This window comes from Hydractinia symbiolongicarpus, chromosome 5 (assembly GCF_029227915.1).
Source record: "Hydractinia symbiolongicarpus strain clone_291-10 chromosome 5, HSymV2.1, whole genome shotgun sequence".
NCBI lineage: Eukaryota > Metazoa > Cnidaria > Hydrozoa > Anthoathecata > Hydractiniidae > Hydractinia > Hydractinia symbiolongicarpus.
Window position 1 is genome coordinate 25,627,769 of NC_079879.1, and position 16,748 is coordinate 25,644,516.

A 16,748-nucleotide genomic window follows, 5' to 3' on the forward strand; every position below is an offset into this window, starting at 1 on the left:
TGATACTTATTGGTAGTACAAGATTTTTTTTGTCACTATTTTGAGCAAGGACTACCATTTTTATTAAACGTTAATTGATAACTAATCAGTAACAATGACTGTTAAACAGACAAGATAGATATTGATGGTATAGTTTTGCCTTAAAATAGCTACCATATTTCAAAATTAAACAACAAACTGTCAAACAACATGATAGCTAACAATGATTGCAAAAAAATAGTGCAATTGAGCCTCAACACCCGTACATAGTGATTTGCCAATTCCCAGATTTCCTTGGCTTTGCTCAAACTTAAGCTATTACATTTAATCTACTGCTGTTTTTAATTGATAGATACAATTTATTTTAAACACAAAATCAATGGCAAACAACCAGAAAAGGTCTGTAGGTAGGTAGGTAGGTAGGTAGGTAGGTAGGTAGGTAGGTAGGTAGGTAGCTAATGCTAATTTTGAGCTACGCAGACCCAGTTAGGGCCCACGCTCTACTTGACAACTCCCGGCAACATCCATTGCCCACACAGTGTGCCATCTCCCCAATTTCCCTTACATGGCTTGGGTTAACCCCGGGGTTATGGTAACATTCACTCGCCTATGTTGAATCGCCATCAAGAGGAATCGAACCCTGGTCTCCCGCACAGAGTATGAGAGCTATAACTACTAATCTACGGCACCACAATAACCACTAATCAACGGCGCCACATGCTAAAAATCAGGCTTCTGTACCAGTAAACTTTTATTTACTTAAAGTTGAAAAGTAACTAGAATACTTTACAGTGACATATACTCCCCCCTCTCCAGGTATTTTTCAAAAAATATACGAATGAAGATTATTAAGTGTTGAAACTGTGTGACTTTTTGTACCTCAGGAATTGTATTGTCAAAAATAAATTTTTAATAATTTTTGTAATGCCCCTGATTGCAACAAAAAAAATTTGGGGTCATATATATTGGTCCAAAGAATTTTTTTTTAATTATTTATTTATCCTCTTATGTGCATGCAAATTATTATGTCTATAGCTCTTTCGGTTTAGAAGAAAGATAATTTATGGACAACTGATACCAAATAAGTTGTTTTAAATTTATTAGAAAACCCTACTCATACCGTATTGCGTGTTCATTTATCAAACTGCCCGACTTTTTCATACTTAGAGACAGTTTCAGGTAAAAAAAGAATATGAACTCAAAATGCCACTGAACCCTTTGGTTTGTCATGACTGTTTAGAAACTAAAATTTTGTTGATTTTGTAGAGGCATTGGTTTATCCTTTATGTTGTCTGTTACATGCAAAATCTAAAAAACAAAAGATATTTCAAAGTAATTGCTTAAATTTCCAATTCTTTTTGTATCTCTTTACAATTTTGGAACTAACATATCAAAATGAAACAACAAAAAATATTTGCTGAAGCTGCTGTAAACGGCATCCGGGTATTTGTATACAACGATGAAGATACAGATGACGACACTGATGATAAAAATGATCTGATTGATCTAAATGCAAATCAAAATGAAGGTACCCCAGTTTTTAATTAATTTGCCTTATTTATGCTTATTGTTTCAGAAAATAAAAATAGAAATAAAAGTAATACTGCATTATCAATATTTGCAATCTGCAGGCATTCTCTAAACCTCTGGCACAGCTTGTATATCTGCTTTACTGCAGCTTTTTTAATTGTACTTTTAAACTTCCAAATCCAGATGAAGTTCACAATGAGTCTTACTTAAAGCAATGTATCATAACAGAGGGCACTGATGGTAAAAACAGTGAAAACTATAGCGATGATGAAGATGAAGAACCCAATCCTTATCTGCGTTATCCAAATTAAATTCTTGTTAATCAAAGAAAATTTTATTTCATAAATTCTGCCTTTGATGAATCAATTTAACAACCAGTGCATCATCATCATCATTCTTGGCTTAACGTCCGTTTTCCATGCTAGCATGGGTTGGACGGGGTATATTAATGACCCTCTTCCAATCTGATCTAGACTGTGCTAGATCTAAACTCACTTTTTAACTCAATTTTCTTTGAACATGATATTTCTAGTAACTGTCCAAGAAATATTGCATAACTTCTTTTTCTAGGACACAAAATTTAAAAAGAAAACACTTTGAGGCTCAAGAAATGTCAGGTGTTATCAAAACAACAGAAAGATAACTACTCCTTGTAATTATTTTAAAGGAAACTACAGTCAGTTAGATATAATCCTAGTAGAGCAAAAATGTGATAATTTCTTAACAAATCTAAAACAGGACATTTCCCTAATTGGAAATGAGTGTGATTATGACATTTCAATAATTTTTGTTTGTTAAGAATTTATCGGTATATATAAATATTTTTTTAATTGTGTCCTAAAAATCTTTTTAGTAAAAATTCCATTCCATGAAAACAAAAACATAACCAAAGAAATGATAATTCTTTTTATCAAAATCATGTACCGCAACAAGTGCCTATTTTTTCTGACAAGTTATATAAAAAAACAATAAAAACCAAGGAAGACGTCTTATAGATAAAAGATGTCTTTCTAAAGATGCATTTAAAGGGTTTTTAGTCACTTCTACATCTGTAAAAGGTCTAAAAGACGTCTTTAAAAAGGCACATCATAAAAGAATTTCTTAAAAACATCTAATAGACTTCTTTGGAAAGACGTCTTTTAAAAGATAGATAGATAGATAGATGTGCATATTTTACATGGCTAGCCTCACAAATATCGAGGGATATACCCTGTCTATTATTTCCAGGAGGGGCCATGGCGTAGATGGAGAGTCCTAGAGTATTTAATGCTCATTTTGAGCTACGCAGACCCAATTAGAGCCCGCGCTCTACTAGACAACTCCCGCAACATCCAACGGCCCACACAGTGTGCCATCTTCCCAATTTCCCTCACATGGCTTGGGTTAACCCGGGGCTATGGTAACATTCACTCGCCCATGTTGAATCGCCGTCAAGAGGAATCGAACCCCGGTCTCCCGCACAGAGTACGAGAGCCATAACCACTAATCTACGGCGCCACAAATGCTAAGAGATGCCTAAGAGATCTTTCGAAATGCATTTTAAAAAAAGGCCTCTGTTAGACGCTTAAACAGATGCATTATAGAACAAATCAGTGCTAAAAAGGACGTCTTTTAGAAATGCGGAAGATGTCTAAAAGAGTCTTTTAGAGCTCTTTGTGTGTTTTTTCCAACAATTAAAATTAGTTCTTTCATACCTATTTGTAAAGTAGTTGTTCAGTAATTTAGTAAAGGTTCAACTACATTTTAAATATCTAACATCTTTTTCCACTTCTTAGACAATGTTCCCTAAATCGAAGCTTAAAAACCAACTCATTATTATTGCAGTAAGTGCGCCTTTTGGGCTATGTTGGTCAATCAAAAAGAAAAAGGTTAAGTGGTGCTAAGTCTTTTTATGGTCCTAAAAATAAATTTAATTTTTCTGCTCGGAAAGACTCATATTTGCAAACAACAAGGAAAGGGGGATGAGAACATGAAATGTTTTGGATGGTGGCCCTATTTTCATATCTATTTATCTCAGAGGTGTTTGTCTAGAAATAAATAGCTAGCTTTATCAGATGTTTATTTGTTACTTAGTGGAAGATAACTCTAAAAAAAATCACGAAAAAGTACAACAACAAAATAAAGCCTGTTGACAGTACAAACTCTTGGCTTGTAAACTTTATCGCAGCTGCAGTCACCATATTGTTTTGAAAATAAACTTAACCGTTGCGAGGTAGTAGCATGGGTTCTAATCTTTTATGCTCTCCGTTGCTACAAAAGTTATATATGTTCAAACACTAGCATCGGCAACAAAACAAAACAAAAAATCGATAAAATATATAATTAATATTGAAGACATGATACGACAAAAATAAGAACATATATGTTGTAATAAAACCAGTAAAAATTTAGATTTATCATTAAGTCGAGGTGGAGACGGCACGCCAGCCGCGGGTTTCCAATATTTTGAAATGGCTACTCAGCGATTTTGAGACATGCCATTTCTATGGGAAAACTCTAATAACAAGTGCCAGGTCGGAGGTTCATAAAAAACAATATTTTGGACGAGTTTGCGCGAGTTGTTCCGAATATCTAACAGACTATGGCCCTACGGCTTGAACACCCACGCGGGAATGGAATAAAACACTTTCTTTTTTTTTTCTTTTTTTTCTTAAGAGATAAGATAAAGTTACAACAAAGACTTAACACTTTTACACTTTTTGCAATACCAATTTTGGTTGGATTTCTTAAAAACGCTGTTTGGTATGTTTTCACACATTTCGTGAAACCATTTTTCGCACTTGTCACACTGCGCCATCCTTTCATTTCCAAAAATACCACGACACACGCAATAAAGTTCCAAAACCAAACATTTAAGTTTGCAACGCAATATTCGTTTTGATGATTTTGGAAAGGGTGACATTGATTGCACGTTAATGCACTCCAAAAAGTGCTTTCTCAGGAGTGCATCGTCGTATGTTACCTCTTCCGGATTTTCTCCAAATGCCAGCGAGGTTGCACAAGCGATGGCAAATAAGCCGCAGTCAACACCATTCCGTTGCTGTTGCATTGGAAGGATGTTAACATACAGCTGAGAATCGTGGTGGAAACAGAAGTCAGTAATTTGTTTCAAAGAATGGTTATTCACTGTGCCATTATTTAAACTGTCGTATAACAGGACATTTTCGTTGTTTGATTTCTGCTTGTCCATGTTAGTAGTACAAATCCAGTGAAGCTGACCAGTATGCAAAATTTGGATAAATCTTTGGTCAGGCTTCACTGATTTAAATTCGCCAGTAGGTCCAACCACTGTGTCCTGAAGTCCACCAATTTCGGGAAACTGTTTTTGAAGCAAACGCTGCGCAGTTTCGATCGATTCATCGGTTAGCATATGGTTGTTGATAATTTTGTCCATTTCACGCGAAGTCAACAATTGTTTTTTACTCGGTAACTGGCCCGAGACAACGTCTGTTTTTCCTGTTTTCTCGGGTGAGATCAAATTAATGACAGGTGGAGATTGAGGCGGAGTTACAGTATTACAATCTATTACATTGTCGATAAACTCCTCTACAATAATCGCGTCCTGTTTCGGCTTGTTTGCTGGCAAATTGATGATATTGCTTACATCAGCTTCTGCTTTTTTAAAATTATCCTTTCCGACACCTACACGTCCAACGTAGCGTTCTTTTTTGCGAGGTAATGGAATTTTATCAAACTTTCGCCCAGAATTTGGCTTGACCACTCTCACTTCCAGACCATAATCCTGGGGAGCTTCATCTTTCATCCCTAGCACGAGATCTTTCAGAGAAATCTCTAAGTCTTCCAGTGCATCAAAATCATTAACTAAGAATGTCAACGATCTTATTTGTGACAATAACTCGCGACATGAGGCTGCTTTGCTTTTCTTAGGGTACACGCGCTTTTCAATTTTGTGGAATTCCATATCCTCACATGTTAGCGTTTCACCACTAGGGTGACGTTGTTCTTCTTCCACTGCACCCACATACAAAGCAGAATCTGTATTGAAGTATGGCGATGACTTGTACTGTTCGGGGAAGTCATTCCAGCCTTTTCCATATACACTCATCACGGCAAACATATGTTTACATGGCAAGAACTTTTTTTTCCACTCAAAACATCCGCAACTTGGCCATTCATCTTCACTTCCAAACGATACTATATACACCTCTCCCTTCTCTGAACTTTTTACAGAATATAGATTCTTAATTTTCTGCAGCCACTCAGTTTTTATGCTTTTGCATAAATCAAGTTTCTCAACGCAATGCTTGACAAATTTAGGCGGCCTGTCGTGAATCCATTTCGGTAGCAGGGTGTTATATTTTCTGTATTTACTGTTGAAGCGTGTGTTTTTTTCAACATATCTAGAAAAAGATCATTATTTTAATCTAATTAAGAGTATTTTTCATCATGGATACTTCATTGAATACAATTACCTCCTGTATTTCTCGGGAAAGAACTGTTCAACCAAAACCGTTACCATCCCACTTAATGAATTGTCTTTGTACTGATTCAAAAATTCATGCTTTAGGTCTTTGTTTTGTCTCTCTACGCCGTTGTTTGTATTGACAACCACTTCCAACAAGTTTTTCCGAAATGCATAAACCCAACGCTGTATAAAAAATTAAAAATTATGAAAAATATAGAAAATATAGAAAAAAAGATAAAAGAAATTATGGTAGTTACGCACTTTGTGACAAGGCAACCAAGTAGTGGAAATCCATCTTCGGAATTTGTTACTGTTCTCAGCAAGCCAGATACTGCTTTCTTTTAACAATTCGACATGATGTTTGTACATTTGTTCGGATTCTGAGCTAGCGATATTTCTCAGCAATGTCAGTGCATCTGATTTCTGTGATCTCAGACCGTTAGCAGTTGCGGATAGCCATCTGTCCCATGCTTGCTCACGATGGAAGTCACACAGCAACACGATAACACCTAAAAATGTTACGTTGTCATTACTACAGTCGATTTAACATGACAAACAGAAATAGAAGAGATATTGAAACCTGAAAAAGTTTGCTCAGCTGAAATGATCTCCTCCTCACAATTGTCAACCATGAATATCTTTGGTTCGACAGATTTATTCCAATTTTTAAACATCATCAGCGCTTCTGTTATAGATTTTGTAGTTTCATCTTGAACTACAAATGAGCCAACCACTTGGTAATCTACGTTTGTCTTGACAGCGATGAAGAAAAGAGGCAACGAGTACTTTGTGGTCTTATACGTAGCATCAAGAAGACAGACACGATCTCCGTACATTTCGTAGAGTCTTCTTTGATTCGAGGTTTGATGGACGAATAATAGTCTGCTAGATGTTGTTGATAAATTGGATGCTTTTACTTCTTCTTTATTGTCTTTGTTATGATTTTGCTGTGTGTTTTCAAGTATTTCACCATAACCTCTAAAAAAGAAGTTGTCGGTAGGTGCTTGCTTTTTCCATTGTTCTATTTTCAATGCTAAGTTTTCTTGATCGATTTTTGATAAACGTAACTTTGTTGTGCTTATGTACATGTGGTTTGTGATGTCACGTCGTGTGGGAAAAAATCTTCTGTTTGTTGGTGAAGGAAGCATTTTATCACAAAACAACTCATTTTGAACATATATCTTTATGTGTCTTTCCATCTCTTTTACTTGCCTTACTCCTTGACCAACGAGTGCGTGAATTTTCGTTGTTATTCTTGAATCGACTTGTTGACTGATACCACCGCGCTAAAACGATTTCAAGTTTAATATTATTGCAATAGCGTCCTTGGTGTATTTTATACGTTACACTATATTATATTGACAATACCTCTCCTTGCAAATGGTCTGCGTGACAATCTAATATTTTTATCCAAATTTTTCTGTTGGTCTTCACTTGGGATTTATTAGCTGCCCAGTCATTTTTCAACTTTTTGGCGCAGTTTTTCTTCTTCCATTCAGTAAACTTGTCTATCTAAATAAACAATAAAATAATATTAGAACGGTGTTATCCTATATCCAATAAAATAATATTAGAACGGTGTTATCCTATAGCATTTACGGGTAATTTTGAATGGAAAAATATTATTTCACCTTGTAATCTGGAAAGGAAATAATATCTCGAAGGATAATTTTCGCTGGACAATCCATTTTTTTGGATACTTGTGCTAAGAAGCGCGAGGCTCCGATTGAATGATCATTCTTATTCTATAAATAAGAATAGTGTACTTGTTAATTCGATTTCTGTCATCGTGATACCAACAGAGAGAATTTTTTTAAATAAATATTCTGGAAATAAATATTTTACAAATTGTGTGTCCAAGAAACAAGTTATAAAAGCTGACCTGTAACTTATTTTCTTTTCTTTTTTTCTTGTGAGAAGCATTCCTATCAGTACCATGGGCGCAATCAAGGCTTTTTGTTCCAACAACTATAAACGGTACCCCTTCGAACATTATTTGAGAGATGGCAGATTTTTTGTCTTCAAACAAAATACACTTTCCTTTTAATTCAATTTCTAAAAATTTATTTGGATAACTTATTTCCACACTTAAATTAAAATTTAATTTAAATCACATTTTATGTAGCTATATTCTATTAAATATTTAGTCAAAACTTACTGTCTTCACCGAAAGCTACATCCTTAAAGTAGTTAGAATACGATGTTCCGGTTTCTATTTCATGTTGCTGAATTATTTCTTTAGCTTCTCGTAAGGAGTCTACACATTCTGTCCAACTTTCTAAAGAAGTAAAGTTTCATTGCTTAGGAGAAATGTCTTACGACGGTATAACATACACGTTTTTGTAAAGACAATGAAATGATGTTAAAACTTCATTAATTTGTGACCAAATCGTAGCTATTGCAAACAAGTAAAAATTGTTAGTAAAATAATACGTTTTCTTTGCACTTTTTCTACAATCTCTGGGGGTTTTTCCACTTCCATATCAGATTTACTTTCATGTTTTTGCTCCACTATTCTTTCTATAAAACAAAAGGATTGTTATTTTAAGCATTATTTTAACAAAAGGATTATTGCAATTAAAACATCATGAATAATTAATTTATTTTATAGATTTACCAAGTTTCCTTTTTCGAGATTGCGCATGATTTTTTTGTATTTTTAAAATTTCATCTCTATAATAAATAAATAAAATGCGCACTATAACTACTGTAGAAGAAATTTAATAATGTATAAATACAAAAATAAAAAATATATTTCTTTACATCGCATCAGATTTAAAGAACGAATCATCTTCTTCGTCACTTGAAAATAGTCCTTTTCCATCATATTCTACAACACGAGTATATCAAAATTGATTTTTTTTCACGATAAACAGAAATAAAAATGAAATAAAAAAACAGTGAATTCACCTATTTTAAAATCGCTTGAATCAATCTTTGCTTGGTCTTTTTCCATGATAATAGATCATAGATTAAAAATTATAACGCAAGTAATTTTGAAGAAACCAATGCGTTCGAGAAAACCAAGAGAAACCGAACCTCGTGCGCAGTTTTTTCGCGCGTCTCATGAATCATCGAGACAAGAATGGCCTCCGTATGTCAGCTACTCGAATTTCTAAAGTTAGTCGCCGAGCAAAATAGGACCTCCGACCTGGCACTTGTTATTAGAGTTTTCCATTTCTATGCGCCAGTGAATCTGTGAATCTGTTGTATTTTTGTGTTGGCAGCAGCTCCATTACCTAGAGATAGATATGTATAATTTACATGGCTATCCTCACAAATATTGTAGGATATACCTTGCCTATTATGTCCCGGAGGGGCCATGGCTTAGATGGAAAGTATTAAATGCTCATTTTCACCTCTGTAGACCCAATTATTAGGGTCGGCAGTCTACCACACCAAACAAAACAATCATCCTGTAGCATCCAGCAGGCTACGCAGTGTGCCATCTCCCCAATTTCCCTCACGTAGCTTGAGTTAACCCAGGGATATGGTAACATTGACTCGCCCATATTGAATCAATAAACTCTAAGTTGTGACACTGTTTCTGACCCAACTACTAACATGGAACTCCGAACCAACTTTTAGATGTCAGACTGGCCTGTCCTAACAAGACAGGTTGGTGCATTTGCAGTTGGGATGGCCCATTTATTCAGCCTAACAAATTTATGTAACTCGTCTTAACTGTGTCATCAGATGGAAGAACAGACCCAACTGTACATAAGAAGTCTTGAATTTTGAAATGGTGTGTCATAATATAGGGCAGGCCCAACTATTGACAAAGGACACTTGTGCTTCTGAAAGATGGGACAGGTCTAACCATTATCAAGCAACTCTCATGCTTTTAAAAAACTGTCATAAGATGGGACAGTCCTACAGACAGGCAAGTCTAGGGACTCCCAGACTAAAGTTAAACCTTGTAAGATGGGCTGGACCCAAGAACTGACACACTGTTTTGAATTTAAAAATATTGAAGACAAGCCAGGCTCAACTGTGGACAAGTTCAGTGTCTATAAGGAGAGAACTAAAGAGGGTAAAATTTCTGGAGGAATAGAATAAATCATGAATTCTCAAAATATAATCTATTACAAATAGAGCTAAATTTGTGATCAATACAAATAATATCCATGTCCTAAATTTTTCTGTCTTAAAAGTTGAAAAATCGCAGACATAAATTGATAAACAGGGATTAGTAGCTCAGTCGATTGAGCGTTTGACTCATATCCATGTGGTTGTTTGTTTTGATCCCCACGTAGGATGTTGTCTAGTTGGGCGGAAAAATTTTAGAAGGTTTTTGTAGCTCAAATGGGAGCTATATACACTCTAGAACTGCCTTCTTGGTTCTTAGAAAAATTTAAATTGCTCGAAATTGGTAAGACTGATTACATAAAATATAAAACTGCATTTTTAACGCTATGTTGCGAGTTGATCCTAGCCCGTCAATTAACAGGGCAGTGTGTCAAAAGATGGACCAAAAAATAGAATGTCTCATCTATATTTATATGATTTAGGTTGGGTCACCAAGCACTACTAAAAGTATGGTGTCACCTATGAATATATTTTACTAGCTCACCATCCTCTAAGGGTAATGTCGGTACTCAAGCTGTCAATCAAGCAGGAGTTTTATATATCCTATATTTGAAGTTATATTACATTGATAATGTGATTTTTTTTTTATTTTGTGTGGCTGCTGAATAATGCTCTGTAATTGACTTTATTCTCAATGTTCTGTCAGGTGTTTGTTTACAGCATACTGTCATGTTTAAACTTTACTAAAGAATCCCTATTTCTGATATCCGCATGCTAGGACCTTTGTTACGAAGATATCATTGATAATATCTTCGATGAAATCAAGATATCATCGAAGATATCAAATTACCTTTAAAAGTTGTCTTTGTATCTATCTTTGTTTGACTTTATTTGTCTAGCTAAATTGTAAGTGTTTTGTATATATAAAAATTCTGTTGCATTTGTACCATGGAACTGAAAAAATATGATGAAAAATTCTCAAAGAATTATGTAGATACATTGTCTAATTAGCCAATGATAATCTATCTAGGCAAATTTTTTTAGTTTCTGCCATTTTAAAAAATCCTTGCTAATTTATTAGACTAATTTACGTCATTAGTTAGCTCTAAACTGTTTTCTTGTGCCAGGGTCCGAATTAGAAAAGTAAAGTCGGTTCACAAAAATTTTGGCGCTCTGTAATGAAGTAAACCACCAGCTAGATGTGGCCTGGGAATGCCTTAGATCAATTACCATTTTTCTATTGCCGTTCTTCGTTCTTAAGTTTTAAAAATGCGATCTAAATAAGCTTTTCTATCTTTGTTCTTAAGTTCTTAAAGTGCAATCTAAAACAGCATTTTTATCGCCGCTTTTCGTTCTTAAGTTTTTAAAATTCGATTTAAAAAGGCTTTTTTATCACCATTCTTCGTTCTTAAACTTTTAAAATGCGATATGAAAAAGCATTTCTATCGCCACTCAAAAATGTTTGATTCGCAATTTTATCATTTTCTTCATAAATTCGCAAAAATGGCATTTTGATATAATGTATACTTATTGTGAACAAAGTTACTTTTTGACAAGTATTCTTTTTAAGGAAAAGACAGGGCAGTGACTTTGTGACTTATTTCAAAATATTCATAACATTAATAAGAAAACTTTAAAATGAATATGAAATTCGAAAAGAAACGGGAAGGTTTGGATTTGGTTTTCATACATAGGTTGTTAAACACACCTGAAAAGAATTTATTTATTCCAAGCATTTTTACTCTTACTATTATGATATTTTTTAGAAATATAAATTATGTTTAACATGCAAATCGATCCTGAAAAGATTGTAGAGTTTTCTATCCAGGTATTACTTTCATTCTAAATTTAGTTTTCTATAAAACATTGAAGTTACAACAGCCATGCACTGTAGGAGTATATTTAATTGAATCTCTTTCTGTGTTATATTCTATAGGGCGGCACGCCTTACTATCGGGTTCGATGGCATGATGCATGGGTAGAGGAAGAATCTCTTTCACACACGTGGCAACATTTGATTGATAACTTTTGGAAGATTCAATCAGAACAACACAGCACTACAAAGTATGCGCAAAACACAAACAAATTATTGCCCAACTTTTCCAGTCTTTTGTCTAATAGTTGCATCACACAAGATGATAACCAACATTCCATGAATAGTAATCTTACTGAGTTAAGAAGTACTACTGTTCATCCAACAACTGCAACCACACTCTCTTTCAATAGCAGTTTCCATTACCCACAGGATAGCAGTCATCACGAGCAAAATAATGGACTTATTCAGTTTAACAATGACAGTCGCAACTTAACTCAGCACATATCTGGGAATGAGCAGTTCACAAAAACACCCCCTGCGATACTTGGTAACAACGATGTTTTTCGTCATCAGTCGAGTATTGAATACACACAACCGTTTCCACTTTCTGTACCAGACTTTACTCTCATGCCTGAGCGAACTGCACAAATGAAAGGTATCTCGTTTTCCTGCATCTTTTAATGTTTTATTCTCACAAATTCAACTAATTTCTTTTACTGGGTTTTGCTATACTTCTGCAAAATCTGCCGTTTGGATTAAATTAATTAAGCATTAAATTGGTTAGTTATTCAACCACTTATAAAAAAAGACAACTGTTTAGATAAAACAATATAACAATCCTGTTCAATCATTGAACAAGAACAAGCACAAAGAGAATCGCAACGAACAAAAAAGTATTTTAATTCTAAAGTTTTACTCGAAACGAAAATCTTCTTGTAGATTTGTCTCCAGAGGGTTACCCGTGGTATGTCTGAATATTTTGAAATTTGTATCTATTTGCAGATTCGTTGAAGGAGAAAGTTACCCAAAAATCACATTGTGTGAAGAAAGTAGCCAGCAAAGCACGTGTTGTTCGTAAAATTAAACCAACTTTACAAGCTGACGTGAGTAGCTGTAGCGATAATGTTATATGTAGCGACTGCGGGAGAGACTTTTCTCGTACTGTGAAGCCAAAGAAGAGATTACGTGAACATGTCCGCCGAATGCATTTAAAGAACGGAAAGTTCAAATGCTTGCAATGCCCAAAAACGTTTGTATGTCAGCAAGGCTTAAGAGATCACGAACCAGTTCATAGTAAGGAGCGGAAACATAGCTGCTCCTATTGCAACGAAACTTTCTTGAGGCTATCTCATTTATATATCCATTTACGAACACACGAAGAAGAGAAGAATTTTCGTTGCGAAGCTTGTTTTGGCACGTTTAACGTACAATCTGAACTTAAAGATCATTGTGACAGCAAACACAGCAGTGTTTCGGCTAACGTGAAGTGCGGAGTTTGTAAACAAAACCTTTACTCAGCGCAGTCCGTTTACTCACATAGCTTAAGACACTCCGGTACTCGCAATTTTAAATGCGACGTTTGCGGCTCGACATTTAAACGTAAACAAATATTAGACCAACATAAAAAACGGCACGAAACTAACGTGACGTCACAATCTTTTCAGTGCGACGTTTGCAAGAAGGAACTCACTACTAAGTCGTCTTTACGGGAGCATATGTTCTTAGTACATAAAAAGTCTTTGGAAGAAACTGATCACAAGTGTGAAGTGTGTGGGAAATGTTTTCGTAACTGGGCCAATTATCGACGTCACGTTCAGCTGCATCCAAAGCTGTTGGATAATTCCACTATCGCGCTGGCACAGGAAAAAGATGTTCTAAACACACTTGGTGCGAACAATTTAAGTTCGCATCGCTTCAAATGCAACATTTGTTCCCAAGAATTCGATACGACGAAGTTGATGCTAGAACATTTGAAAGAACATCAAGCAACTCCTAACACGGAAGTCGCAACTGGCGCAGGGAGTGTTGAAGGCCTGGCTTGTTCTGTTTGTTTAAAAGCTTTCACTAACCGGAAGTATCTCAGGAGCCATATGCAAATTCATAAATCCATTGAACTGAAGTGTGACGTATGTGGTATGTTGTTTAAAAGAAAAGACACGTTACGCATGCACAAGAAGAGACATATAGAGAGAAACGAAACAGCAAGCACTCTTACAAGCAAATCAGGTGAAATGTACAACGTCCGTAGAGAGTTAAGGGATAAAATCGGTAAAGCTGATCAAGATGGGCGTGTCTCTTGTCCATATTGTAAAAAGGTATTCAACACACGCAAGTTGCTGTTGGCGCATATTGTACTGCATGGCGATGTTTTTCATTCGTGTGATATATGCGGTAAAAGTTACAAACAGAAAAGCTGCTTAAATAAACATCGGAAAACCCATGTGAACAAAGCGACGAAAGCTAGTCGAGTAACGAAACAGAGGAACGTAGTAAATCATATAACCAAACTTAACCAATCGCGTTTAACTCGAAAAAAGCGAGACGAAGTTGTCGAGGAATCTTCAAACTTTGTAGGCGAAGCTAGATTAACACAAGTTTCTGACGAACATTTAAAAAATTCAGACCAACAAGGAGTTGTTAAGGAAGACAACGTGTCAAGTGAAATCAACCTTACAACTGACAAAAGTGAGTCTCACGAGGAGGATAACTCCATGTTTTTTTGTATAACGTGTGACAAAGTATTTCCCACGAAAAAACAATTGAAAAGTCATCAACTATCTCATAGCGATACTATACACAATTGCACAGTATGTGGAAAAACTTATCTCCGCCGAAACTTCTTGAGTAAACATATGATAAAAGTTCACGGTAGCCAAAAATTGGACAGCCAAGTAAGTGCAAGTGTGACGGAGGATTGTAATAACGAACTGGTTACAAATGCAGTAAAAATTATCATAGAAACACAATGCTCAAAATCATAAGAAGATCGTAAAGTATGCTTTAAATTTTTGGCTTCCAGAAATTTTTGCGAATTTTGCAAAGTTGTCATTTATGCAAGGAAATTAAGCTTATGCGAAAAAAAGCTTTATCTGTAATCAGTTTTTAATTTTATAATGAAAGCAATAACAATTTTCTTGTTTTTAAAGATTTTTTGATAATTTAATTGTCTTTATATTAAAGTTTAATGATTTGCAAAAATAAATTCTCGTTTAATCTTTTAAATTATTTACCATAATTATTATATGTTATAGCTTTGCTAGACGTCTCTAATAAAAAACGCTTATGTCAGCAAAAATAACTTTAATAACAAGCCGTAGATTCCACCGCCACCTCTTCTTTAATTTGGGGAACAGTCTGGACAGTTGAATTTCTGTGAAACAAAAAATTTGAGTTTCAAAGTTATTTTGGTGAAAACAAAGAAACCGGTAATTTTTCGTTTTTGAGAAACCGTTATATATCATTTCTCTTATCAAGTGACTAAGCACCAAGTCTAAAAAGTAAAGAGAATAATTTGCGTCCAGACGGTTTAATAACTCGCGATATTATTTTGATAAGAACTGAGATTTCTATCACAACCTAAGCAATTGTATTGCAACTGGCCAGTGCAAAAATTCGAAAAAGTTCAGTAATCAAGGCTGCAATTCAGATAGTATAACAAGCAATTTGCAAAGCAGTAGAAACAACTTCAAGGCAAAAATTGTTGGCTGTAGAAATAACTGCGGAATAGGACCTAAAGAATTGGGCAAAATGTGGAGTAAAAAAAATGGGAGTGCAAATTTCCTAATTTCCAAAAAAAATTTGGAACTTAGGGAGATAAAAGAATGCGAAATAGTAACCCCAAATAAATGAATATTTCGTTTATATCAAATTGCAAAAAATTGCGAATTCCCGTCCTTTTTTTAAAAAATAAAATTTACATATTACGAGGCAAATTCGCAAACATTAAGGCTGCATTCTTTTCTTCCGAAATCAGATTTCTTTTTTCTCTTAAAGGTAAAGTATCTGTGATTTTTCCCCAACGTAACATTTAGGTTCGAAAATGTTAAGCATGCGCCGAGACTTTAACCATTACGATTAGCAACTTCTCGGCAACTTCAAGGTGAAAATTAGAATTTTCTTCGTGTAACAAAAAACAATGTAAAGTAAAACTAAAATGTTTAATTCTTTGTTTATTACCCTTTTCTTCCAAAATCTATATTATAATGCCCGTATACGTCTGTCCGCCTGTCTGTCTGTCACGCAAAATGGTAGCTTAGCTGTGACGGGTGAACCCGTGGATTTTTCCACGGGCTAACGACTAGTCTATATTATACCCGTATACGTCTGTCTGTCTGTCACGCAAAATGGTAGCTTAGCTGTGCGATAGCGAGAAGCACGCAATGCGGTAAAAAGGTCGGGCGAACCCGTGGATTTTCTACGGGCTAACGACTAGTTTATATGTATTTATGTATATTTATTTGTAAAAACCATTTGATATATACGTTTGTTAGTCACTTTATTTTGTTCTTTTTGTGTTTAAACTCGTCATTTTTTATCTTCTTACCATAACAGAATATTTTTTCTTGACCAAATTTTGCGAATACTTTGCCAAACTGACAGTCTATAATTATAATAGTTTGCAAAATTTAGCACAAAAAACATAATTAATGCTAGCCACGATAATGACGCCAAGCTGTGTTAATGACAAAATACTTCTTTGCTATACCTTAAGAAAAGATGAAGGATCATAAATAGCACATATTTTGTTGAAATGAACCTTAAGAGTACTTTTAACCCCGCTCCTCTGATTGTTAACGCTTTTCATGCCACAGGCGGCGCAAAAATGCCTCACCTGAAATACTTTCGTCGTTAACATTAGAATCGTTAACCCAATGACTCGGATTCTTTCTACAGCTAGTTTTTTATCATTTTGGAATAAACGGACCAAAAAAATTTGAAAAAGCAGGTTCATGCTACGCCCATTTTTAA

General features: G+C 35.0%; 1 protein-coding gene across 1 annotated transcript; it reads left to right on the forward strand.

Moving 5' to 3' along the window:
* Positions 1 to 11,386: 11,386 nt before the first annotated feature.
* Positions 11,387 to 15,002, forward strand: LOC130645652 (zinc finger protein 616-like). The gene is made up of 3 exons (XM_057451708.1): positions 11,387 to 11,792; positions 11,901 to 12,435; positions 12,783 to 15,002. The coding sequence occupies exons 1-3, from the start codon at positions 11,742 to 11,744 to the stop codon at positions 14,759 to 14,761; spliced, it is 2,565 nt and encodes an 854-aa protein (XP_057307691.1). The 5' UTR covers positions 11,387 to 11,741; the 3' UTR covers positions 14,762 to 15,002.
* The last annotated feature ends 1,746 nt before the right edge of the window (positions 15,003 to 16,748 follow it).

Bases quoted from the DNA above. Each gene is read 5' to 3' on its own strand.
- LOC130645652 (XM_057451708.1), top strand. From the start codon at position 11,742: ATGTTTAACATGCAAATCGATCCTGAAAAGATTGTAGAGTTTTCTATC. The intron at 11,793-11,900 runs GTATTACTTTCA...TATATTCTATAG, and splicing joins TTGTAGAGTTTTCTATCCAG to GGCGGCACGCCTTACTATCG. The intron at 12,436-12,782 runs GTATCTCGTTTT...ATCTATTTGCAG, and splicing joins GCGAACTGCACAAATGAAAG to ATTCGTTGAAGGAGAAAGTT.